Source organism: Dreissena polymorpha, chromosome 12 (genome assembly GCF_020536995.1).
Source record: "Dreissena polymorpha isolate Duluth1 chromosome 12, UMN_Dpol_1.0, whole genome shotgun sequence".
In the NCBI taxonomy this organism is placed as follows: Eukaryota; Metazoa; Mollusca; class Bivalvia; order Myida; family Dreissenidae; genus Dreissena; species Dreissena polymorpha.
In genome coordinates this window covers 17,259,028-17,281,940 of record NC_068366.1, presented here as the reverse complement: position 1 = coordinate 17,281,940, position 22,913 = coordinate 17,259,028, and the positions used below count along the sequence as shown (strand labels likewise).

Below are 22,913 nucleotides of genomic sequence, written 5' to 3'. Positions count from 1 at the left end.
TTATTCTGCTTCAGTTTCACAATAATTAATGCATAACTACAAAAATGCATATGTTGATATGGTTCGCACATAAAATACCGGTTTGGTGTAATGTTCGTCCAAACACGTAAATTGCAACTGTGAAATTTCTTCTAGTACATTGTCGTGAAAAGTAGACTTTATAAAGTTTTTCTTTCTGTGAATGGAAATGTAATTAATCTACGAGCATACAATAAGTAAAATAATGTGTTTCATTTCTTCAATTCTATATATTAACAACTATATAAGTTTAAATCTCCTAACATTACACCAGTGCTGTGTATGATACTGTTTACTTTGTAAATTGAGTTCATTCCCTAATACATGAACAAGTGAGCAATTCATATGCAGCCAATAGTGCGGTGTATATGCATTGCAAGAAATATAGACTAACCCTATCGCCGATGCCACGCAGGAAAACATCATCCCGTTATAAAGCAATCTGGTTGTGTCTAACTTGCACTGGTAAATTTGTTTATTGACGGACATCGTCGAATCATAGTTCACAAAACAGTTCGTATTAGTAAATACATTGCGTGCATTTGAAACAAAATATGGACATATAAACGATAAAATTACTGGCGTAAGTCTTATAGAACATACTCGGATATGATTAAAGAGTTGTGCGGGTCATGGCATATGTTGCTTATTCATTACATATGCTTTTGTTGACAGATAAGGAGTGTCTCGCCGACACAGACGCGATGGGTACTCACTGGTTTTCCGGCAGAATTGGCTTTATAGAGGGAATGTCGTGCCCATCAAACACATACGGTAATTAGTAAATACCAAATAAGAACAAAATAAGATGGCAATTGTCAGTTTTATGTACGCAATTAATTGTCATCCACCCTATTATTTCAAAGTTCCCATCTGTTTTCTTTTTCAATTTCTTTGTATGTAGGACTAATAATGAATAAAACATAATGTGTTTATAAACATTAATAGTCATTCAATAACAGCTCCTATTGATGGCTTAAAATTGACGTTTTCTTTGCTGTGCGTATAGTGAAATTAATTTTAGATTTAAACATGATTCGTGTTGATCTACATTGCGTTATTATCGCTTTAAATCTACCCATTTTACAATATACAAAAGTATGTGGGGAAGCGCACAATTAGTATGTAATTACCGTTTGTATTAAATGTTTAATTTTGTCCACGATGAATGCTGATTGGTCAATATACAAATATAATTAAGCTCATATTAACGCTTACATAACGCGCAAGGAAAATATAATAAATTGATAATATGCAGTAGAAATAGTAACGGTAAGTTGATGTTTGTATAACTTCGTATACATTTGCTCAAAACGGTCCGCATGTGAACAATATATTGATTGAAGGTTGATGCATGTGATTAATGTGAATATTGTCCATGTGTATGTGTTGTCTTATTAGGAAATGTCACACGGTACTGTGACATGGACGGCCTTTACCGGGACCCTGTGTACAACTGTACACGGACCTCAATCTTAGACGTATACACCAAGGTAAAATCGGTTGTGTTTCACAATGTCAGGATTAAATAAACATGTAACAACGATACTAACAATTAACATAACCGGTGTATCGTTTTATTTGCATTTTTATAAGGCCTCAAAAGAGTGCCTTATACAAATCAATACATCTTGAATCGAAAGTCGGTGTTTCATCTTGATGCGCCTAAACACGTTTCATTTAAACATCAGTTTGGTTTTAAACAAACCATATCCAATCATTTATATGAATTTTTCAATATACACATACTCAATAGAATAATTATTTATATTAATTCCTTATTTATATTGACTCTGTTAGTTAAGTGCCTTGTGTATGCTCAACAAAATGGTTTGATTGAAACATTTATGTAAATGTACGTGTTTATGACGGTGAGAATTCATCCATATGCATGCAAAGTTTATTCTGACGCATGTGTTTGTATGATTTTAGTATGAAAACCTTATAATTCTGTCGTTACTAAACTCTCCTGTTGTGAAACTGCATTTTATTAATGTTTCAACCAGCCAAACGCTCCTAAACAGTCCGTGAAATGACATGACAACCCATGTCCGTTCATAAATCGTTATACAATACTATACAGCAGATAATCTTATAATAATTATTTTATTTTAAGTTTATGTATACGGCATGGAAAGCAACCGATATACTAAGTAGATTAGCCAAAGTAATCAATGACTCGAATGAACAGCTCATGGTCGGAGATGTGGAAAAAATACGTTTCATTCTCCAGAATGTCGGAAGTGATTTGGGCCAGAGCGACATTGAACCGGAAAAATACACTGATGTGAGGCGTCAACTATACGCATCTTAGCATATATCCTTGTAACTGCTTAACTAATATATGCTATTTAAATGTGCACTAAAATTACACAATATTAACATGTCAGCTTGTGTCCGTCTGTTTATAACATAATCGTACCGTTATCTTTAATAAGATAAGCATAACGTTATTTGCTATCACATGAATCATCATTCCCTTAATGACTACGATTTGAATACACTTTTTCTTGCAGTTTTTCTTAGATGTGGTTAACACACTTATTGGTGAGAAAGCTGAATCAACGTGGAAAGTATTAGTAAATCAGGTAAATGTACAGGGTTTTTATTTATGAATGAGAAAGCGAATAATAGATGGGTTAAGGGTACGCCAAGCAATACACAATCAGTGTTATAATACAGGCAAATGGTAGTATATTTTTCTTTGTTAAATACTTTTGGTTTGTAATATACACCCATATATAAAATAAAACGAATACAGTTGTTCCGAGAAAAAGATAAGTAATGCTCATGTGTAAAGTGTCGTCCCAGATTAGACTGTACAGTCTTCATAGCAAGGCTAAATGGCATGTTATTAATGCACGAAAGGTTGCATTGTAGACAAGAATTGGTGCCGATTCAATTGTTAGATGCGTGGATAAATTTGTGAACAACATGGTGACACAATCGAACGGAACAATTTATAACCATACCTTCATTAAATCGAACTTGAGTAAGTATTGTTATGATAAGGATACATTAGTTACACATTTCTCCATCATGCATCATCATTTATAGATTGACCTTTGGTAGTATTTAAGCATTTTAAACCACTGTTTTTGTATGTTGTTGTTTTTTTTTCATTCTAAATATGGTATCTGCAACTGATCTTTGTAATGGCATGTTAATATCCTGGACAGAATTCATAGAACACTATGACATATTTCTATAATTACAGTTGCAGCAATATCAGAAACATTGAACTGTTCCATTGTAAAATTCCCGGGCGATACATTGGTCGGTTACAGCAGGAACAGCGGCCACGATTTCAAAGAGTTCCCTTTATGGGCTAGCGGTCGCTCGAATAATATACGTGCACCATGCATGAACTGTACGTGAAGCATAGTGTTTTTACATGTATATGACCTATACATGAACTTAAAACATTATAAATGAAATATGCGGTGGTCAGAGCTACTAATCATGTGCATAGCGGAAGTTGTTTTTTCTGTTATGTACACTATATTGTTCTTAAAGTTAATGTTAACCTTTTACTGCTATCAAACATTGTTATTGGAATTATGTTGCAGCCCAGGTCTACAGCGGGATTTTTTATCGAAATCTTTCAAGTATCGTTTCGTTGAACTCCGCAATCGATAGGTATGCAATAAACTTGCACTTGCTCTGCAAATGATTTTTTTTATTCAATATAAGACATACAATGTATACATGTATATGCTCATAAAAACAAAGTGATACCATGTTGTAGCAATAATGTTCAAACATGTTATACAAGATATGCTAATATATACTTTTTTTTCTTGTGATTAAAAAAAGGAAAAAAGGCAAAACAAAGGTTAATATGTATTGTTTTTCTTTTTGGTTGCTTGTAAAAAAAAACAACAACAGAATAGTTATGAATAAGGATGAGTTGCATAACGTGGGTAGAACGCATACTGCACTTGTTATGAAAGTTTAATGTGTTTCCATTTTTGTTCAAATAAGTGAAGTGTATCATTGTTCAGGGCAATTTCTTTTTCAATTTGAATCTTCAGTTTGAAATAAAATATATAAACAGTTCATGGTAGGTCTTTGTGTTATATATTTCGTGCTGCAAATGATAGTAGCCATCAAATTAATTGATGTAATGCATACTTACAGTTAAAGCTTATTAGCGGAAAAACAACATTCGTTAATGTATTCACTAGTATTTAACAGATATAACTTCTAAAAAACATTCTAAAAACTATACAATATATAGAATAATGAATTCATTTCGTCTGTTTTATCAACTATTTAAAAACAAGTATTGTCCTTTCTGAATTATTCATCAAACTACTAATCGTGCGTCGTAATGACAATGACGCTGGAAGTTACTAGTTTATAGTGATATTGTTGTGATGTTGTTCTGTGTGTTCTCCATGTCATTCAAATTATAACAGGTCTTATAATAACTGTATAGTTAGCTTGTATTCCTTTAACAAATAAGGATATTTACGTATTGTAGGAAATGGCCAAAGAATGTGAACGCGCCCGTGATTTCCTTCGCCTATTTATCCAGTAAATCTTCAGTTACACCAGTTAAAAAACCGGATACACCAGTTGAAATATCATTCGAAATATATGATGTAAGTATTATTATTACTAGCTTTTCGTACGTCTTTTGTCTTATAAAAAGGTATTTACTAAGTGTGAATTTCTCATATATCATAGTAATATTTGTATACGTCTCTGTATATATATGTATATATATATATATATATATATATATATATATATATATATATATATATATATATATATATATATATATATATATATATATATATATATGTTTGTCGTTGTTTGTTTTATGTTTTCAGCAAAGCTTGTCAGACCCTGTATGTGCTTATCTTCAATTCAATGAAAGGTTCCTATTATATATATTGTAATAATGATTACTTCATATGATAAACATTGATTTTAGCTTTATTAGCTCACTTTATCGTTATTGCTTAAAAGAAAGGAAGTTTGTAAAAATCAAATATTTCTACCTAAGTCTCGTGTGTGTGTTTGCACATTCATTCACATATTACATTCTCAGAGATATTTTGTTAAACCTCTTCTTAAAGCGGTGGTCCTAATATCTGGTCTACCGAAGGCTGCTCGCTGACTTCCTTTGACAGGAACACTGGCGTTGTGACCTGCACCTGTAGCCACCTGACTAATTTTGCCGTGCTGATGAGTCCGGCAGTACCGACGACAGTAAATTGACAAATTGTTACCCTTGATATATTATACAAGTGTAAATGTCGTCATGTGAATTAACAAACTTATAAAGTGTATATACCTTGCACTGCTGACATGATTTGAACAGAGGTTGCATTATGTCAATCCGAATTAATAGAAGGATATAAATACTAAATAAAAATTTGATGCATCCAAGACAGCTGTTACTGTCAAAAGTGTTCATTATGAAATTATCTATGAATTGCGTATTCTTCTACAGGCGCACGCCCACAGCCGTGCTTTAGGGTTGTTCTCTATCATAGGATGTTCTATTTCAATGGTCGGCCTTTCCCTCACCGTCATCGTTCATCTTGTGTTCTGGAGGTAGTATGATGTTGGTTGTTTATGTGTCGCGTTTTTAGAAGGATTCGTTTGTCAAATTGTAACGTATGTACATTGTATTTAATAGCAAATGCCTCATATTATGTATCCAATCTTGTTTTAAAACGTCTCATGTCTAATTTTAGATCGCTCTCATCAGACCGGACTGTTTTGCTGATGAATGTTTGCTTTATATTCTTCATCGGCTATCTTGTGTTTCTAACCGGAATCGAGAAAACATCAAATTCGGTAAACGATTTGAACATGTTATAACACATTGTTGACATCAGAACTACAGCTTGTTTTGAAAGTACAATAGTATGGAAATTAAGTTTAGACACAGATGTGAAATGCTAACGGTTCGGTTATTCTAGCAGGCAGTTAAACTTTGAAATTCCTCACTTTGTTTAATATACATTTGTATATACCAGCTATTGCTATGTTCGGACATGAGGTAAGCCATCATATTGTTTGCAATTATCTTACAGACTGTATGCACAGCCATTGCTGTTATCCTGCACTACATTTTCCTCGTCGTGTTCTTTCTGATGTTAGCCGAGGGACTCATGATCACCTATCTGGTGCTAAGCCCGTTCCGCAAACGGCGCATTGTGGTGCCTTTCATTATTGCTGCATATGGTACACTTTTTAAAAAATTACATGCTTGCCCTTTATTTGAGTGTGGTCTGACACACCGTTGCAAAATCGTTCCGTTCCTCTAACATGAGTTATGGCTCAGTTGTTTTGTGTTGAATATACTACATCATAACGATCAGTTGGTGGGTTTGAGTGTGTTCTACTAAACCTATTAGCTGTTTAATGTGTTGTCACATAGTTATAAAAATAAATGCATAAATATGAATATAAATAAATAAATAAATATATATATATATATATAAAAATATATATAAATATAAATATATATAAAGATAAATAAATAAATAAATAAATATATATATATAAATATATATATATATATATTTATATTTATATATATATATATTTGGTATGATCTTTTGAAAAATCACTTGTATGTATAGGGATATATTTCGTCGTATTTGTTAAAGGCAAGTTTATCGGATGCTAAGAATACTTTCTCTTCGGCAATGTGCTTGTACATTTATTTTTCATAGATGTGTTAATGAACTTTTCAATTCTATTTCAGCCATTCCGATTTTGATAGTTGGAATTTCAATGGGCGTCACACAGCTGAAAGGATACGGCAACGAGTCATTGTAAATATTTGTGATTTAATAATTACATTTAAATTAATAGGAAACACAATTCTATTAACTATTCGATGCAACTGGAACAATAATATAAACTTCTACATATTAAACTGGAGTAATGTATCAGCCTTGTGATATATTGATACCAGGTTCGATCCCTATTTGGAAAGCTTCAACAAAAATCACATGTACCTTGATTTTTGCAGTTTACGAAATCAAACTCAATCAAAATCATGTACACACAAAACACTTTACTTAAAGTATGTTTTAAGTTTGTTTTTGTTTTACTTCTTGCATTGTACATGGTACTACATACTGTTATGATTTGCTCAACGTGTTGCTATGTACATTTATACCAATACTTGTACACTTGTTTTACACATGTTTATACTTAACAGTTGTTGGTTGACGGTCGATGGTGGTTTATATTGGGCATTTGTTGGACCTATCATTTTAGTCGTCGTTGTAAGTTATCGCATATTTTTTGTAAAATATACATTTAGTTGTTTAACTGTATATACTTCATATTTTGTAGAATTCGTAGACACATAATGTTAGTGCCTTTAAAATCTTTAGAATGTTAAGCATCTTCTAATTGTATGATATGCTACTGTCTTTGTGATCCAATTGCGTTAAAAAAAAACTAAAAAAGATTGTAAACATTTCTTGTGTCGTTAACGCGTCTTTGAATACTTTATTCTGCAGTTAATCATGTTTAATTCAGGGTAAATGTTTATTATATGATATTATAATGAAAAGGCTATTACTTGATTATATTGTTTGTTACAAGTAACTGTTTCACATGCATAGTACAGTTTTATAGACGTTCATTACTTGCGACAAATCTGGATAAACAAATGCCTATGTAATCCAAACGATTTGGTATTTCAGGGAAATATTGTCAATCTTGGAATTATCTTGAAGTTTGGGGTCTGTGGCATTTCCGCTATGGCAAAAAAATCAGATCTGGAAAAAATCAAGTATATTTCTTTTTGTTTTCATGTTCAACAACTTTAAATCGTTATATCAAATGATTTGCATTATAGGTTATTACCAGCATAGGTTTATGTTAGCAAAAGGAAATAAGTTATATGTATTATTTAACTGTTCTTTTGTGGCTTCGTGTTAAACTTCGTTTTCTCCCCTCTAAATATTGATTCAAATTTTCTGCAGGTTGTCGTTTTGATAATTTCTTTTTTTTATTTTATAGAATCCTGTACCGTTTTTCAGTTTTTTGGTTTAGTTTTTCACTATTAAACTTTTGTCGTACACATGTTACATAGGACTGGCGCAAGGAGTGTCGGCGTGCTAACCCCCATGTTTGGCATCACGTGGCTTATCGGCGTATTTGCCGTCAATGACGCGACGTTGGTCTTTCAGTGGCTATTCGTCATACTGAACTCACTCCAGGTAACGAAATGAGTATACAATCATGTATGTTGTATCTATCGTTGTGTAAAAGTAGATTAAAATTAAAAAAAATATTCTGATTAGTTTTACGATGAACACGCATTCAATGCATCTTACTTTTAATATAAATTATTGTGTGATATTACGTCGATACAATTGTAATTGAAGTCTGTTATTCAACGTGGAAAATTAATGAAAAAAAACATTTATCACAAATATCACACACACGCAAAAAGCACCTGAAGCAAATGAATAAACGTGCTGCCGCTTTGGAAATGTTAAATGTTGGTGTTGGATGTATGTATGTATTAGTCATTGAATTATTTAGACCCAAACAGCTTGATAACATATATGTTTGCATTATTATTTTACAGGGTCTAATGATATTCATTGTGAAGTGCCCACTGGACAAAAAGGTACGTCTTATAAACATGTATTGCATCAACTTTGACTTAAATACTTGTTCACAATTATGAATATAGAAAAACATTCTTATAAAGGCTTTATACAGGTGTCGTGTGAATATAATTTATTATATTTTTCAGGATCATAGTGCGTTGCAAATTATTTAGGAGTCAAATTGAATCTGTGTAAATAAACCCTGAATATGTGAGATTGTTATTCCAACATCTCATAAATTTTTAAAGCGCGTTCAATAGCTTTAAAATGCCCAGTCTGAAATTGTATGGCAAGTATGTTGTAATTTCAAATATTAATTACAAGAACGTACTGTGGTTGAATTTCTAAAATTCTTTTATCGCAAGGTTCAAGATGCTTTCAAAGAGAAGCGCCGACGATTCTTCTCTGTTGAAAGTAGTGCCTCAGGTGAACACGCTAAACACAAGGTAATAAGGGGAGTAAATGTACCTCATGTGAACACACCAAACGCAAGGTAATAAGGGGTGTAAATGTACCAGCAGAATCATTATAAGTAAAAGGAGTGAAATTCATAGTGAATTCTTTATTCTGTTATAAGGTCATGTGACCAGTTGTCTAAATATAAGATACATCCTTCAATGCCAGCTGAATTTTCAAAGATAAACCCAATATGTTTTCACAGCATTAAACATGTTGTTTGTAGGAATAAACGTAAGTTGTAAAACTGTTTTATGATAATTATTGGGGTCGCACTGATGTGCGGCGACTCGTATGCAATACGTTTTTTTTCGCTTATGGGAGGAGAAGTTATTTTACGGATCAAAGTATATATTTTGTTGTCGGAATATCTTACATAGTGGTGATTTTTTTGTGTAAACTAGTGTAAATAAGTACTACATTTGTGCCTATTTCATGTACTTCAACATTTTTTGCCAATAATGCAAACTTAATTCTTTTAATTGATAACTGATTACAGGGACTGGGCAATACTAAAAGATAACAGGGACTGGGCAAATACGCGAACCGGTGAAACTTTCTGGTTTTGGACAAAAAAAAAATCAAAATATATTCATTTTGTGGTTTATCTAACAATAGCGCAGACTTTTGCTGTTCGAGTTTTGGTTAACGCGTATTTTCTTCAATTTTACAAGACGACAGCGATTACACGGTTTATTGCTTTATTGATAACCGTTACACTTCAGTCACTTATTAATATCTTAGTTAGAAGGTGATTTTTCAAGCAGTTCCGTAGTGTAGTGGTTACACGCTCGCTTCACATGTGAGAGGCCCAAGGTTCGAGCCCCCAGTATGATCAAATTATTTTATTTGTGTTCTATGTCAACTTTTTGTTTTGATGTAAACATTTTAGTTTCAATAAATATGCTGTTTTATTGTAACCATTTTTTGTTTTTAATATTCCCATGAAATATATATGTGAGAGGGTGGTGGGGGTCGTAAACACATTAAAACTTCTACAGTTTTTTCATATCAATGAGTACTCAACCCTTATCGTAAATGAGCAACGTAAGAATAAGTTCAGAATCATCTCCCCTTGAAATTGAAAAAAAAATGAAATTACGCTTACAAGATGAAGCAGATTTTTTAAAACCTACACAGTTCTGTTCCATTTATGAAAACTGCACACGGATGCCAGTAAAAAAAGGAAACCAATGTTAATAAAATGAACTATGGAATATTTGGGGGTTACAACACAAAATCATTGATAATGGTTATTTGGGGGTTATAACGCAACATCATAGATAATGGTTATTTGGGGGTTATAACACAAAATCATAGATAATGGTTATACCAGTATCTTTTTCTCTTTTGTTAAAAATAATCGGGAAATATATTAATATTTGCAGTAGAAAAAAATCGTTCCATATTACTTCATAGAGTGCCATTTACACTGAAATTCCCGACGCCCATTGATGCTTTTCATCAATATTTATCTTTTGCATTTTTTGTTTTGTTTGTTTTCAGACTGCAGATGGATCAAAGCAAACGGAAAGCTCGATGTGATACATCGTTACAAAAGCGACATCAAGTTTGAAGAATATTTTTGTGTATATTATGTCACTTATTTTGATTGCTTAGCATGTATTCTGTAATCATTAGGAATGTAATTCATTTATGATTGTGTTATCTATAAAGGGTTCGTAACATTTGTATTAGTATGTGCGTTAACCTTAAAAGATCCTATTAGCTCTGTGTGGCGTTTGTGATCGCTAAGTGCCCGTTGTTCATCGTCAACAATGGCATAAGAACACTATTTAGGTAGAATTTATTTTCCTATTTGCAAGAAATTTGTAGCATTCTTCTCACAATCTCTGTTTTGTGTGAACATTGGTCACGTAGGGTATATTTCAGGTCAGTAGATCAAATTCAAAAGAACTTGAATGATCGATCTACAGGCATATTTTTTTCAAATTTTGATCAAACTGATCAGAATACAAAATACTAAGTTTATTCAAGCTTGATTATACTTGGTTGGTAAGAACATTCAAATATGTTGTCCCAGTTTACATCAGCAAAGTTTGAAACTGTGTCTCATGAGATAAATTGTAGGTCAAATGTTCAAATAAATGACAAAAGCTCGCGAATAGAGGTCACATTTAGTGCACACTGTGCTCTACACTTAAAAGAACATGTATCCAATAGTATATTTGCCGGGTAAGACTGGGGCACTATGCAAAAATTTAAAATAAAGCTTTATCACACATGGGGTCATACTTATTTTTGATTTTTTCTCAATCATGATATAAATCTAGCTTAGAAAACATGTTCTACTGATTCTACACCGTAAAAGAAATGTTTGCGATACATTAACAATTATGAAACTGTGTCATTTCCTTTTTTTGCTATTGTAAAACCATGTTAACACTATAGACGCCATAATATTTTTCCCATGAGGTTACTTGCACAGAATATAACAACAGTGTAATGATCTATGAGTTGAGTTCAAAAGGGATCGTCGGGTGTTCCTGAGTTTGCTTTTGACGTCCAGTGACCGCTTGAAGATTGACCGGGGGAATATCGAATTTTATATTAAGATACAATACCTGTACATCTGCTTGATTGCAAAGAAGACGATGCTTGCAGATATTACAGTGTGTTGAGCTAGTTTATGTATTAGATATGTATGAAGTATTTTTGATACGATATCATTTTAACATCACAATAATTGTACCGACCTTACACGATTTTAGCAATAATCTCATTATATTAACAATATAGTTCTGTGTATCTTGAGCTTTTTATAATAAAGACAAAATGTAGTTGATCGATTTGTTTCATTTTGTCGTGCCTCAGATTGTTTTGTTGCTCTGGTCTGTATATAACTATAATGAAGCTGAAGTTTCACTTTTAATGCATAAAGTCAATACTCATGTTCAATTCATGTCGGTACTGAACTACAAAAAGCGGGAATTTGTTAATTGTATTTAAACTCTTAAGAAAATTAAATACCGACTAAAATCAATTGATGAACAAGTAGTTAAAAGATGTTATTTCAATGCGTATTATACTACTGCATTGTAAAAATGCCGCATTTAAGATATCAAGTGCAAATATGTGCAAGATACGCATTGAAAATGTCACTAAAACCTTCTAGCTAATAATAGAAGTACACCCACTAGTAACTGATTTAAACATCGCTGAATTGAAATTGTAAATAATAAGAACTCGGATTTTGTGCAGCACGATAAAAAGTATTATATTGATGGCCCTACACTGTGTCGGTGTTTAGTTTAAACGAATTTACATGATACAATAAAAAAAATTACGACTGCGTATTAAAAACAAAATGTTTGATTACACATAAACACATGAAAACAATTACCGAAAATAACTTAAGTGTTACTGTGCATTCAAAACAAACAAGCTTTAGTAAATAATTGTTAAAATGAAATCAAGTGTTAACTCTTAAGGCACGTCTTCAAACGACACAAATTAAAATACGGATAGTTAAAAACAGTATTGTGACGATGGGTATTACTACTCATTTTAAAATTTTTGAAAGGTTTATCAATTTTTTGTTAAGCTGCTTTTTGAAAGCTTGAGCTTTGGTAACCATTCGCCTCCGGACGTTGTCATTCAATATGAAATTAAAACAAAGTTATCACAAAAGTTCCTATTTGGAGGTCAAAGGTCTAATTATGCATTTTTAAGGTATTTCTAGTCTGTACATTCATCATGCAACTTAATCAAAGCTTACAACCGACATCCTACAAAAGAAGACGATGGGCCTGGCGAGGTCGAACTGAAAGGTCGATAGTTTAATTTGGCGATAAAACAGCTAGTGGCTAATGCGGACCGTTACTTAGAATATATATATAAATATACACATATTAGGGATGTCAACCAATATCCGAATATCCGAATATTCGGTCCCGCATCGAATATTCGAATACTATTTTCCGAATCAAATATTCGGAAGTAAAAAAATAAAAATAAATCGAGTAATTTCAAAGACTTTGTATTCGTGAAATGTGCTTCAAACGTTGTTAAAATAATTGTTCCTCGTGTCATTGTGTTTCTTCCGGTAGGCACGATAATGCGTCGCTATGGTGAAGACAGTATACCTGTCATAAATCCCGCTAGTTGCCTACCTTTAAGAAAATTTAGTTGACCAAACTTTGTGTCAAAATTATGATAGGTGCAAATCGCGTCGGCAATTAAAACACCGACCCGCACTTGATCTAATGAATCCATCTAATGACATGTAAAATGATCAAAGACTAAATGAGTTAAGGAAAAGCCGACTTGGTGTAAAAAACAAATGCGAACTTATGCAAACATTTTTTGTTTGACGTAAATCGTGTTCTCCAATCGAAAATGTTTTTTTGCTCTAATTAAATTTATTAAATGCGTATCGTATGGTTAAAACCACGTTGTCCAATCAAAAACGTTTTTAGAAAATAATTTACTCAACCTCTAATGAGTATTTGCGTATCGTATGATCCAAACTATATTTTATTACTCAATATTCAATCAGGTAATTAACTTTAAGAAAATATTTTTGGGATTTCTCCCTCATTTAATTGAAAATCTATCGTTGATGTTTTGTCCGTATATAATAAATTTGTTTTTGTTTGAATGTGTTCGCTATGTAAATAATACGTTTAAGTTCAGCTTAAATTATTTCTAGATCTGTTTGTCATGTAATTGATTTGTCGTCATAACAATTGTATGTTTCTCGTTCTATTGTTAATGTATAATATTTAAATTTTAAAATCAGTTTGTGTCATTCATTAGCGACGGCAACGCTGTGTCAATATTTAGTCACTTCCGGTAAACGTCCGGTAAAAACGAAAGTAGAATTTATGGAGTAATGGACCTGTAAACAAAGTCTCTATAAGCATTGTATTATTTAAACAAAAACGCTGTATTTATTTTATGCCGAAGCTTTCAACCTCACGGTCTTCATCAGAACATTCTCTTCACTAGCTCAATGGTCAAGGTGTGGAGAATGCGTGTCCATGGTAACAACCGTTTCACTAGCTCAGAGGTCAAGGAAAGAATTAGAAGTCAAAGGTCAGGTGTACACTTGAGCTTAAATATCAACCATTCTTGTTTGGCAAATAAAGTTAATCTGGACTGTCAATTCATAATCAGGCATTTGAAAAATAACATTATAGCAATGTTTACCAATTGAATAATTTGTACTTCCGATGGGCTAAGGTCCCGATAACTAAAAGACTAAAAGCCAAATGTTGAACATGTACATGATGCAGATTGTTTAATAATTACTTGCAGTATTGATAATGCGCCAGACCTGTTGCCGACACCTTTAGTTTACTTTGATGCGATGAGAGGTTTGCTTTTATAAGTATAGTTCCTCAAACAGGTCGTTAAAATGACAAAGTTGTTGAGTAATTTTTGTGTTATCATATTTTATTAAAAAAGCGCATTTTGTGAATTAATACAATTGCAGAAAGGCCGATAACTTAAGCAGCCTTGTATTTGAACACCTCCGCACGTGCAACACATGTATTAAATCACATCACACATACTGGACGTTTTCTCTGCAATTAAACCTCCATGTTTGGGATAAGTTCCGCATAATTTCACTAACATATTCTTCAAACCTCTGTAAACCACGGTGACCTTATATTACCTAATATTACCCTGACCCGAAAATATATAAACGTTCTCGATAAGATGAATTGGTCAATCATTATCATAGCAATGATCTAACATTCACGCTACTTATTTACTAGGAATGGATTCACAGTAAGTGAATGCTCCATTGAGATCAACGGGTAATATTTGTTACACTGTTAGTAACTGATTGTGTATGGGATATTCACCCTCAGTAATTTCATACCATACGAGAGCGACGCTCGAGGGTGCGTATCCTATCCTGTATATCTTATTCAGGTTTATTACACGTTTTATCGTTGCTGCTAACGCATTATTTAAATATTTTAATTAATACGAATATTTATTCCCGCAATGATTCAGTGTATACAATGACTCTGTATTTATTACTGTTTCACGCTGCAGTATATGAAAGTCACATCGTCTAGCGTTCTATATATGTTTTTATGACGACAAATGGCGCGGTAGGATTGTCAAGGCTGCCGTTAGAATGCACGAAGACGTTGTCGAAACACCAAGAACGTCTAAGGTGTATATCGTACGTTTGATTAACGTTAAAAGTAAACGCGTCTGTGTGATTTTTATCGTCCTCCGCATTAATTTCTTGATTTCATTTAAGTACAAAATATTGTTCACATTATACAAAAAAAATGTTATTCTTAAGTAGCGACCATTCCTAGATGCGTATGCGGATAGTGGACTTTGCACTGTACAACGTTTTCTTACACACAAATCAAAGCTTGATCTTTATTATAGCATTTATTACTTATTCAACTTGGTTACAATCCGGGATTGTTTCAATCAAAACGGATTACGTGTTAGTTATCTTTAAACTAGCAGTGCAATGCACGCTTTGCGTTAACGTTATACAATTATATTACAGTAATGAAATCACCGGTTTATTATCAAGGAAGCGCTAGCGTGTGTCATGTCTTGTCGGCATGATATTTTGCTTTAATAATCGCATGAACGCAAAAAAATTAGCTAACTTCCAAAATGATTTGACAAACACTTATTTTATTGCATTTCGAATTGTATTTAACTGTGCTGCGCTCAATATCGGCGCTTGTGTGTTTAGAGTATAGAAATGTGTGTTACGTCGTAAGAAAAACGAGAGCGTTGTGTGATGCATTTAATGGTAACTTTTTACATTAGTACACAGCGAAGGAACAGACTACGGATCTGAGAACATGATAAAGTTGTAAGTTTTGATAGTGTTTCAATGCCAATATTTGTCTTTCGATATATGTTCACGACAATCCAGTTTTGAATGGCCCTCTAACATTGTCCCTTAAAGGCTTCAGCGGCGCCGCTGAAATTGAAAAGGAATTTGTTTAAGCCGCATTCTGGGAAAACTGGGCTTTATGTATTTGCGAAAAGTGTCATCACAGATAAGTCTGTGTAGGTAGCACAAGCTTATCACACTCTCCAAGCAAACTGGAGCCTTGTTTTAAAAAGACTTCATTTCAACGAACGATACGATTACATCAAAAAGTGCCGTCCCTGATGAGCCTGATGAGCCTGTGCGGACTGCACAGGCTTATCTTGGACGACCCTTAACACACATGCATTAAGCCCAGTTTTACCATAACACGGCTCATTTAAATACACTGAATTATCTGATTGAAGGATTGTTAGCAATGACACCACTAAATTACTGCTTATACATACATATTGTCTTCAAATTTATGCCAGAGTATACCATATAGGTAATTCTAGATTAGCGTTTACTTGCATCTAAAAGCAAAACAATTCATTTAGCAACAATCCGAAATAATTTATTACCTAAGAGTACTATGAAATAATGTTAGAACCGAAGTGTGAAATGATCTAGTTTTAAGACGCACGTGCATCAGATTTGAACTAGGTTAATATATTGTAAAATTAACATCTGACCGAGTTTCGTCACATTAAAAGTGTCCTGTTGACATAACTTTATAGTTACGTTATAAACGAACCTTTGCGGAACAGTGCGATACATCAACGTTAGGCCTCAGGGTCTAATGAATAAACAAAGCGTTAACGTAGCGTGAACAAGCATTTCATAGAAAGCATGTCAATGTCCTGTTCAAACAAATGGATTACAATAAAATCGAAATATATATTTAAATGTGTTGACGGTGATGGCGTGAACAAATACCGGATTCACGAAATTCGTACCAACACGGGCACGAGCAATGTTGTTTTTCTACGTATTGTACATTAACAAGTAAGTGTTGTTATGCTGTTTTGTTTATGCGTTTAAATGCACGGCCGACTGATTGCACTCACCTTTTATGTGCTATAAATACAACTCACTCGGCGGATCATTTACATCAAACATCGCGTTATTCACGATCATGATGAAAGTCTACCTTTCAGTGCTGTTACTGAGTCTTGGTAAGTGAGAATTCTTTATACATTGTTATGGTATTTGTGTGGTATTTGATCACTTTTAAACTTATAATATATGAAAGATTACTTGAATACAGTGAGACAATACCAAGTACAATGGTACAGAGGCAGGCATCTGTGGTTGTTCTTGAGATCTTCCGCCTTTTGGTAGAGAGGTTTCATTTAAGTAACGCACTTTATCAACTAATAATATCGCGATTGTATTAGTAGATCTATATTTAAACGTCAACTAAAAAAAATCATTTTTATGTATGTTTCGTTATCCAAACAACGATTGAGTTGGTTCTTTATGACGGAGAAACACTCAATTGTTAACGTTTTTGTTCAATGCATGTACTCCGATGTTTTCAGTTACACATTTACAGATCTAAGTAATATAAGGAGGGAACCACAAAAGTGTAGTTTTTGGCGTACCTTTCTAGCCTTACTTTTGATCTAGATTCATTTCGATATTTTATTCAGCGACATCATTTAACGCCGATCGAATTGGGCCAAAATTCTTTAGTAAATGCTGATATTGTTTCACACAATTGTTTAAAGTAATATGTTCAATAAAGTAGGTGGGTGTCTGTTACAATAGAACTGTACATAATTCTGAAAATGTTCAAAAATTGAACGTTATACTCAGAATGCACAGCATTCCGTCAGGAAATCGCGAAATATTCCATGAGTTATCTCCACACTCAGACCAACCAGCGGAAAACGGTTGATACTCGCTGAAACCGCTTCCGGTTGGCCCTATGATAGGCGTTATACGAATAAAAACAAGTAAGTAATAAGGTAGATGTACCTGTTTCAAGACTCAATATCTCCATCGAATCGAGGCATCGGCGGCCATTTTTTCTCAAATCTGACCACGTGATTCCCCGCATTGAAAATGCAAATGGATAATTTAAGTGTAAAACCTAAAAATCATGCCATGTCATATTGTGAAAAATTAAAATATATATTTACTACAGAGAATGTTATGTATTTATCAGCCGAAACCTGTTTTTCTATTCTTCATGAAAGGAGAAAATACATCTACTCAAAATAGGTTTTAAAGGGACTGTCAACCACGAATGACGAAAAAAGAAGAGTTCAATAATACCGTGTTTTTTTTAAATTGTTAGTTTATATTAATTAAAATAGCACGACTCGTTTATTGCATTACTTGAAAAAAGTTCATATTTTCAGTATCTTCGGTAATAAAATTTCACGATGTGAAATCGAAAGTACATCGCGAAAATAGGTGACATAACGATACACACACTATAAATAATGCAAATAAATTTATCATTTTTTTAAAATAAAATATATACAATTCACTATGCATGCACTAATTGCATTCCTGGGTTTACCATGTGACGATGATAATCAATCTACTGGCGTTATTTATGGTTAACTGGTAGTTACCTGGTAGACATACCCAGTAAAATTTATTACCAAATATACTGAAAATATGAAAACTTAACAACTTTGTTCAAGTAATGTAATATACCAGTCGTGACATTTTAATCAATATAAACTAATAACTGCAAAAAATACGGTACTTTACAACTTTTCTTTTCTTCGTCGCTGTGGTTGACAGTCCCTTTAAAACTTTAATGAGACCTACTTTAGAGTATTTTATCCTTTTTATTAGTATATCCACATTTGTAACATGCTAGGTTGTGCTAAATAACTCCCTTAAATGGTGTGCACCCAGACCGAGGAGATCAAATCCTGTATTAAGTCCAACAGATGGTTATGATAAACTGGGTATGTTTTTTTTGCTTATTCCTTTGGGAAGAAGTATGTGCTGAATGTCTCCTTATTTTAGTTATAACTTTTAACTGATATGATTTTAAAATGTAAAATAATGTCACTATGGTCTTTGTTAACATTGTCTGTCAGATTTTATCTAAGCGTAGGTAACCATTGCTAATCAGTTCATTTCCGACCTGGTCAGAGGTGATAATCGATTTCTTAAACCATTTTATATTATGCGCGTTAGTTCCACTTTTCACAGTGTCAGTATTTTACTGCATTATATCGTATGGCAGTTTTTAATTATGGATTAGCAATGGTAACCTAACTCTTAATTTAAATATGTATATTGAGAACAAGAATGTGAACACTATGCAATATTTAAGTCATCAAAGTCTCTTATAAATTTTTACATAGAATTGGCATTTTCATGTGTTTATGCCCACGAAGGGTGGCATTAAGTTTTTGAACCGTCCGTCAGTCAGTCTGTCTGTCCGAAAACTTTTACATTGGTCATAACTTATATATTGAAGATAGCAACTTGATGTTTTGCATGCATGTGTATCTCATGGAGCTGCACATTTTGAGTGGTAAAATGTTATGGTCAAGGTCATCCTTTGGGGCAAATGTCAAATATATGGTTTCAAAGCGGCGCAGAAGGGGGCATTGTTATGTATGTTTTAATGCTCTGTAATTAGTATGAACATGAAATTGATGAGACTTAAATAAAACATTGAATCGAATTGCTATCTAAATATTAAATTCCTACCGACGTAATTGTATAAACACAGGGACGGTCTACATAAATTATATGCACAGATTTAACTGACATAAGTTAGATGTATTATAATTCATTGTAATAACTGTATTAAATGTAGGAATATGCGATACACTAAATGACATAATTATTATATGACGGATAAACAAGTGCTCAGTCATATCATTGTATAGTTATCAATTAAACTTTTTATGTAAGTTATCAATTAAACTTTTTTTGTAAATTTATCTTTGTGTTATCAATGCCTAATATATTTTTATTACGTTTCTTGTAAGTTATTTCGGTTTAGGCGCTTTGCTAAAAAAAAACTTGGTTAGTGTTGAATGACATGTACAATGAAGTAAACGACATTGGATTTATTGTATAATAAACACTTTATACATTTTATATAATGTTTTACTGTCATATTGATGTCACACAGCTAAAAATTGCGCAGAAACAAAACGTTAGCAATATATTGCCTGATTGATTTGACTGATGATCTTTAATAAAAAAAAAAAAAAAAACTTACAAAACAACTTTCATCAAATTTGAGCAAATTCCAGATGTATGTTGAGAGTAGCGACCCACATCTCTACTTAGATATAACTACACGAGATTGTTCTATCATTAGAACTTCCTTTACAACCCCTTCCGTTTCAGGTGCGCTGGTTGCGGAAGCGCAACAGAAGTGCACGGGATCTCCCCGAATGTACAACGGAAAGCCATGCGCCTCCACAACACGGTACGCTGACAGCCGCAAGGGGGCGTGCGGCTGCGGGCCCCATGACAACGACAACCAGGTAAATATCGTCCAAGAGATCCCCTTTAAACAAGCACATGTGTAGGTCTGATATCAAAATATATTATAAGCGTGTTTGTGTGTTTTTCGAAGTTCATGAAGTACTTTCGGGCCAGTGGCCGCATTATGTTAAACCCGGAGTGTGTCCCAACACTCCTACCTAATTTGCTTTCTAGACTCGGGGAATTTTGTGTTATTTATGCGATTTCCAGCTATTTAGTTTTTTAATGACAGTTATTTAATATTGGTATTGTCTGATGCTGAGGGGATGAGGGTAATGTTCGAAGGAAACCCACCTGTCTGGTATGGTGACGAGCTACCAATCCCACATGCGCTCGCAACGGTTTTTTTTAACCGGATCGCAGAAGTGACAAGCACATTTACCAACCACTGCGCTAACAGCCTTATATTATAAGAATAACGTATTTAAGCGAACATGATTTCCGAAGATTTCTTTAAATTTGAGGCTGCATCGATATTGATGCTTTTCTACTCATCACTTAACATAATATTTTGAATCTATTTAAATGTGTTATTTTTTGTACGAAAGGTCCAGCTACGAGCATTTCTATGTTTTGTGTATAAACCGTGGCAAAACAAAGCATTGGGCGTATACGTGTATGATTTATCGTTAATGCTACTTTCCCCTGCAAAGAGAACGAAAGGTCTATACAAGCTAAGGTTTTTAAAAACTCGATTTTCAATTCGACAAATACTTGACTAGACAAAATCATTGCTTTCAGTTTCCTTGGAACAGCTACGGGCTCGTGGCGGCAGCCAATCAGAACCTGTTCGACCCCTCGGGCGGAAAATGGTGTGGTCCGGTATGCGGAAAATGCTTCAAGCTCACCACCACTGGTGGTTTCGTCGGTGGCCACGGCGGCGCTACTGCCGAGGGTCAGTCGAAGATCTTTATGGTAACCAACGACTGTCCCAATGAGTGGCCGAACCTGAGCTGGTGCAATCAACAAGGACTCCACAGCGTCAATCAATACGGCTACAACGTCCACTTTGACCTCGAAAACGGCCACAATCAGATCACCGGTATGGGCTGGGACAACCCGGAAGTGACGTGGGAATGGGCCAACTGTGATGAAGGTCACGGCCAAGATGGGCGCACCCCTAACTACGGCATGTACAAGCAGTGCCAGTGCAGGCATACTAATACGAAGTAACGCTTGTTGACCCGCCTTCGTCTATGCAATCAAAAACGAAAACCAGCAAGGAATCTTTTGATCAACATCTGCTTAAGATTCTAGAACTGTAATACGACATTTTAATTTTCTGTTCTTTTTTATTATATTTTATATTGCTATGGTATTTCTCATGAACTCCAATTTGTCAACCGTCAATACACAATGTCTGATTGATAGAAAATGAGGTGTAACAAGTTGAATAAAGAAAATTATTAGCACAGAAGTGTTGTTATTGTTCCTAAGAAAATTTAGCAATCGGGTCCGAAATAGTTCACATATACAAGTTCATGTAACTCACCTACGCATTGATATTCAGATTTACATAGTTTCCATATAGAATTGTGTAATTGTGCAAACGTTTGTATAAATATTTGAAGATGATGCAGAGTTCCTTATCAACTCATATCGTTATATACAATGTGTGTACATGGTACCTACACAGACCAGGTAGGAAAAACTCCCTGAAACACGTTTTCTATAATGTATACGATACGGGGAATTTTGACTTGGGGAAATAAATTTACATTCTCACACCTTTGTTTATGTTATGTATTTAGTTATGTAACGTAATAATTACCACAAGTCAGAGTATTAAAGTCAAAGTTCTTTATTCTCAATAATATAACTATATGATAAATTCAAAACATAACCCAAAAAAGAAAAGAAAATGTCAATCCTTATGGGAAGTCCGATCTCAATACACATGTTTAACACGCTATATATACTATTTTGTTAAGCGTTCGTTTACCCCATCACCCTCGCCTGTCGTCGCTTTATTGTCCCGAAAGTATGCAACTCTCGCTGTTCTTTGACAGGATAAATCATAGGCGCTCGATGTCAATGACAATATTGTTTATTTATTTATTTTTTTTAGTTACCCGTTGTTTATTATAATGCATACACATACTAAATTAATAAAAATCTTCCGACAAAACGTCTTCTTAAAAAAAGATAGTTCGACTATGTACATAGATATTGACAAGGTAGGTCACTCGCCCTTTTCTCAAGCCACGGAAGTGCGTCATTATGCATAATTAAATCGCTGTCAATCCGCTCGCTTATTGATATGCGCGCGCAGGCCGGGAACCTCGCTCTTTCTCTATCTTTCAACAGAAACCTCCACAGACGATGCGATGTTCCCGGCCTGCGCGCGCATTTCAATAAGCGAGCGGGGTGACAGCGATTTAATTATTTATTTGTTTTAACTATCTTTTTTTATTTAGAAGTTTTGTCGGAAGATTTTTATTACTTTGTATGTGCATGCATTATAATAAATAACGGGTAACTAAAAAATAAATAAATAAATAAATCATTGTCATTGACATCGAGCG

At 33.7% G+C, this 22,913-nt stretch overlaps 2 protein-coding genes across 2 annotated transcripts; both read left to right on the top strand.

Annotated features, from left to right (window-relative positions):
* Positions 1-699: 699 nt before the first annotated feature.
* On the top strand, positions 700-11,881 carry LOC127852815 (adhesion G protein-coupled receptor L3-like). Its single transcript, XM_052386805.1, has 20 exons — positions 700-792; positions 1,420-1,511; positions 2,135-2,305; positions 2,535-2,606; positions 2,899-3,010; positions 3,236-3,388; positions 3,588-3,657; positions 4,505-4,625; positions 4,860-4,906; positions 5,109-5,241; positions 5,486-5,589; positions 5,733-5,835; positions 6,075-6,225; positions 6,752-6,821; positions 7,214-7,280; positions 7,707-7,795; positions 8,099-8,225; positions 8,600-8,641; positions 8,990-9,070; positions 10,587-11,881. Exons 1-20 carry the CDS (start codon positions 723-725, stop codon positions 10,623-10,625), a joined length of 1,914 nt encoding a protein of 637 aa, XP_052242765.1. The 5' UTR covers positions 700-722; the 3' UTR covers positions 10,626-11,881.
* Positions 11,882-17,195: 5,314 nt separating this feature from the next.
* Positions 17,196-21,561, top strand: LOC127852399 (endoglucanase-like). The gene is made up of 4 exons (XM_052386354.1): positions 17,196-17,246; positions 18,749-18,839; positions 20,248-20,387; positions 21,130-21,561. The coding sequence occupies exons 1-4, from the start codon at positions 17,196-17,198 to the stop codon at positions 21,559-21,561; spliced, it is 714 nt and encodes a 237-aa protein (XP_052242314.1).
* The last annotated feature ends 1,352 nt before the right edge of the window (positions 21,562-22,913 follow it).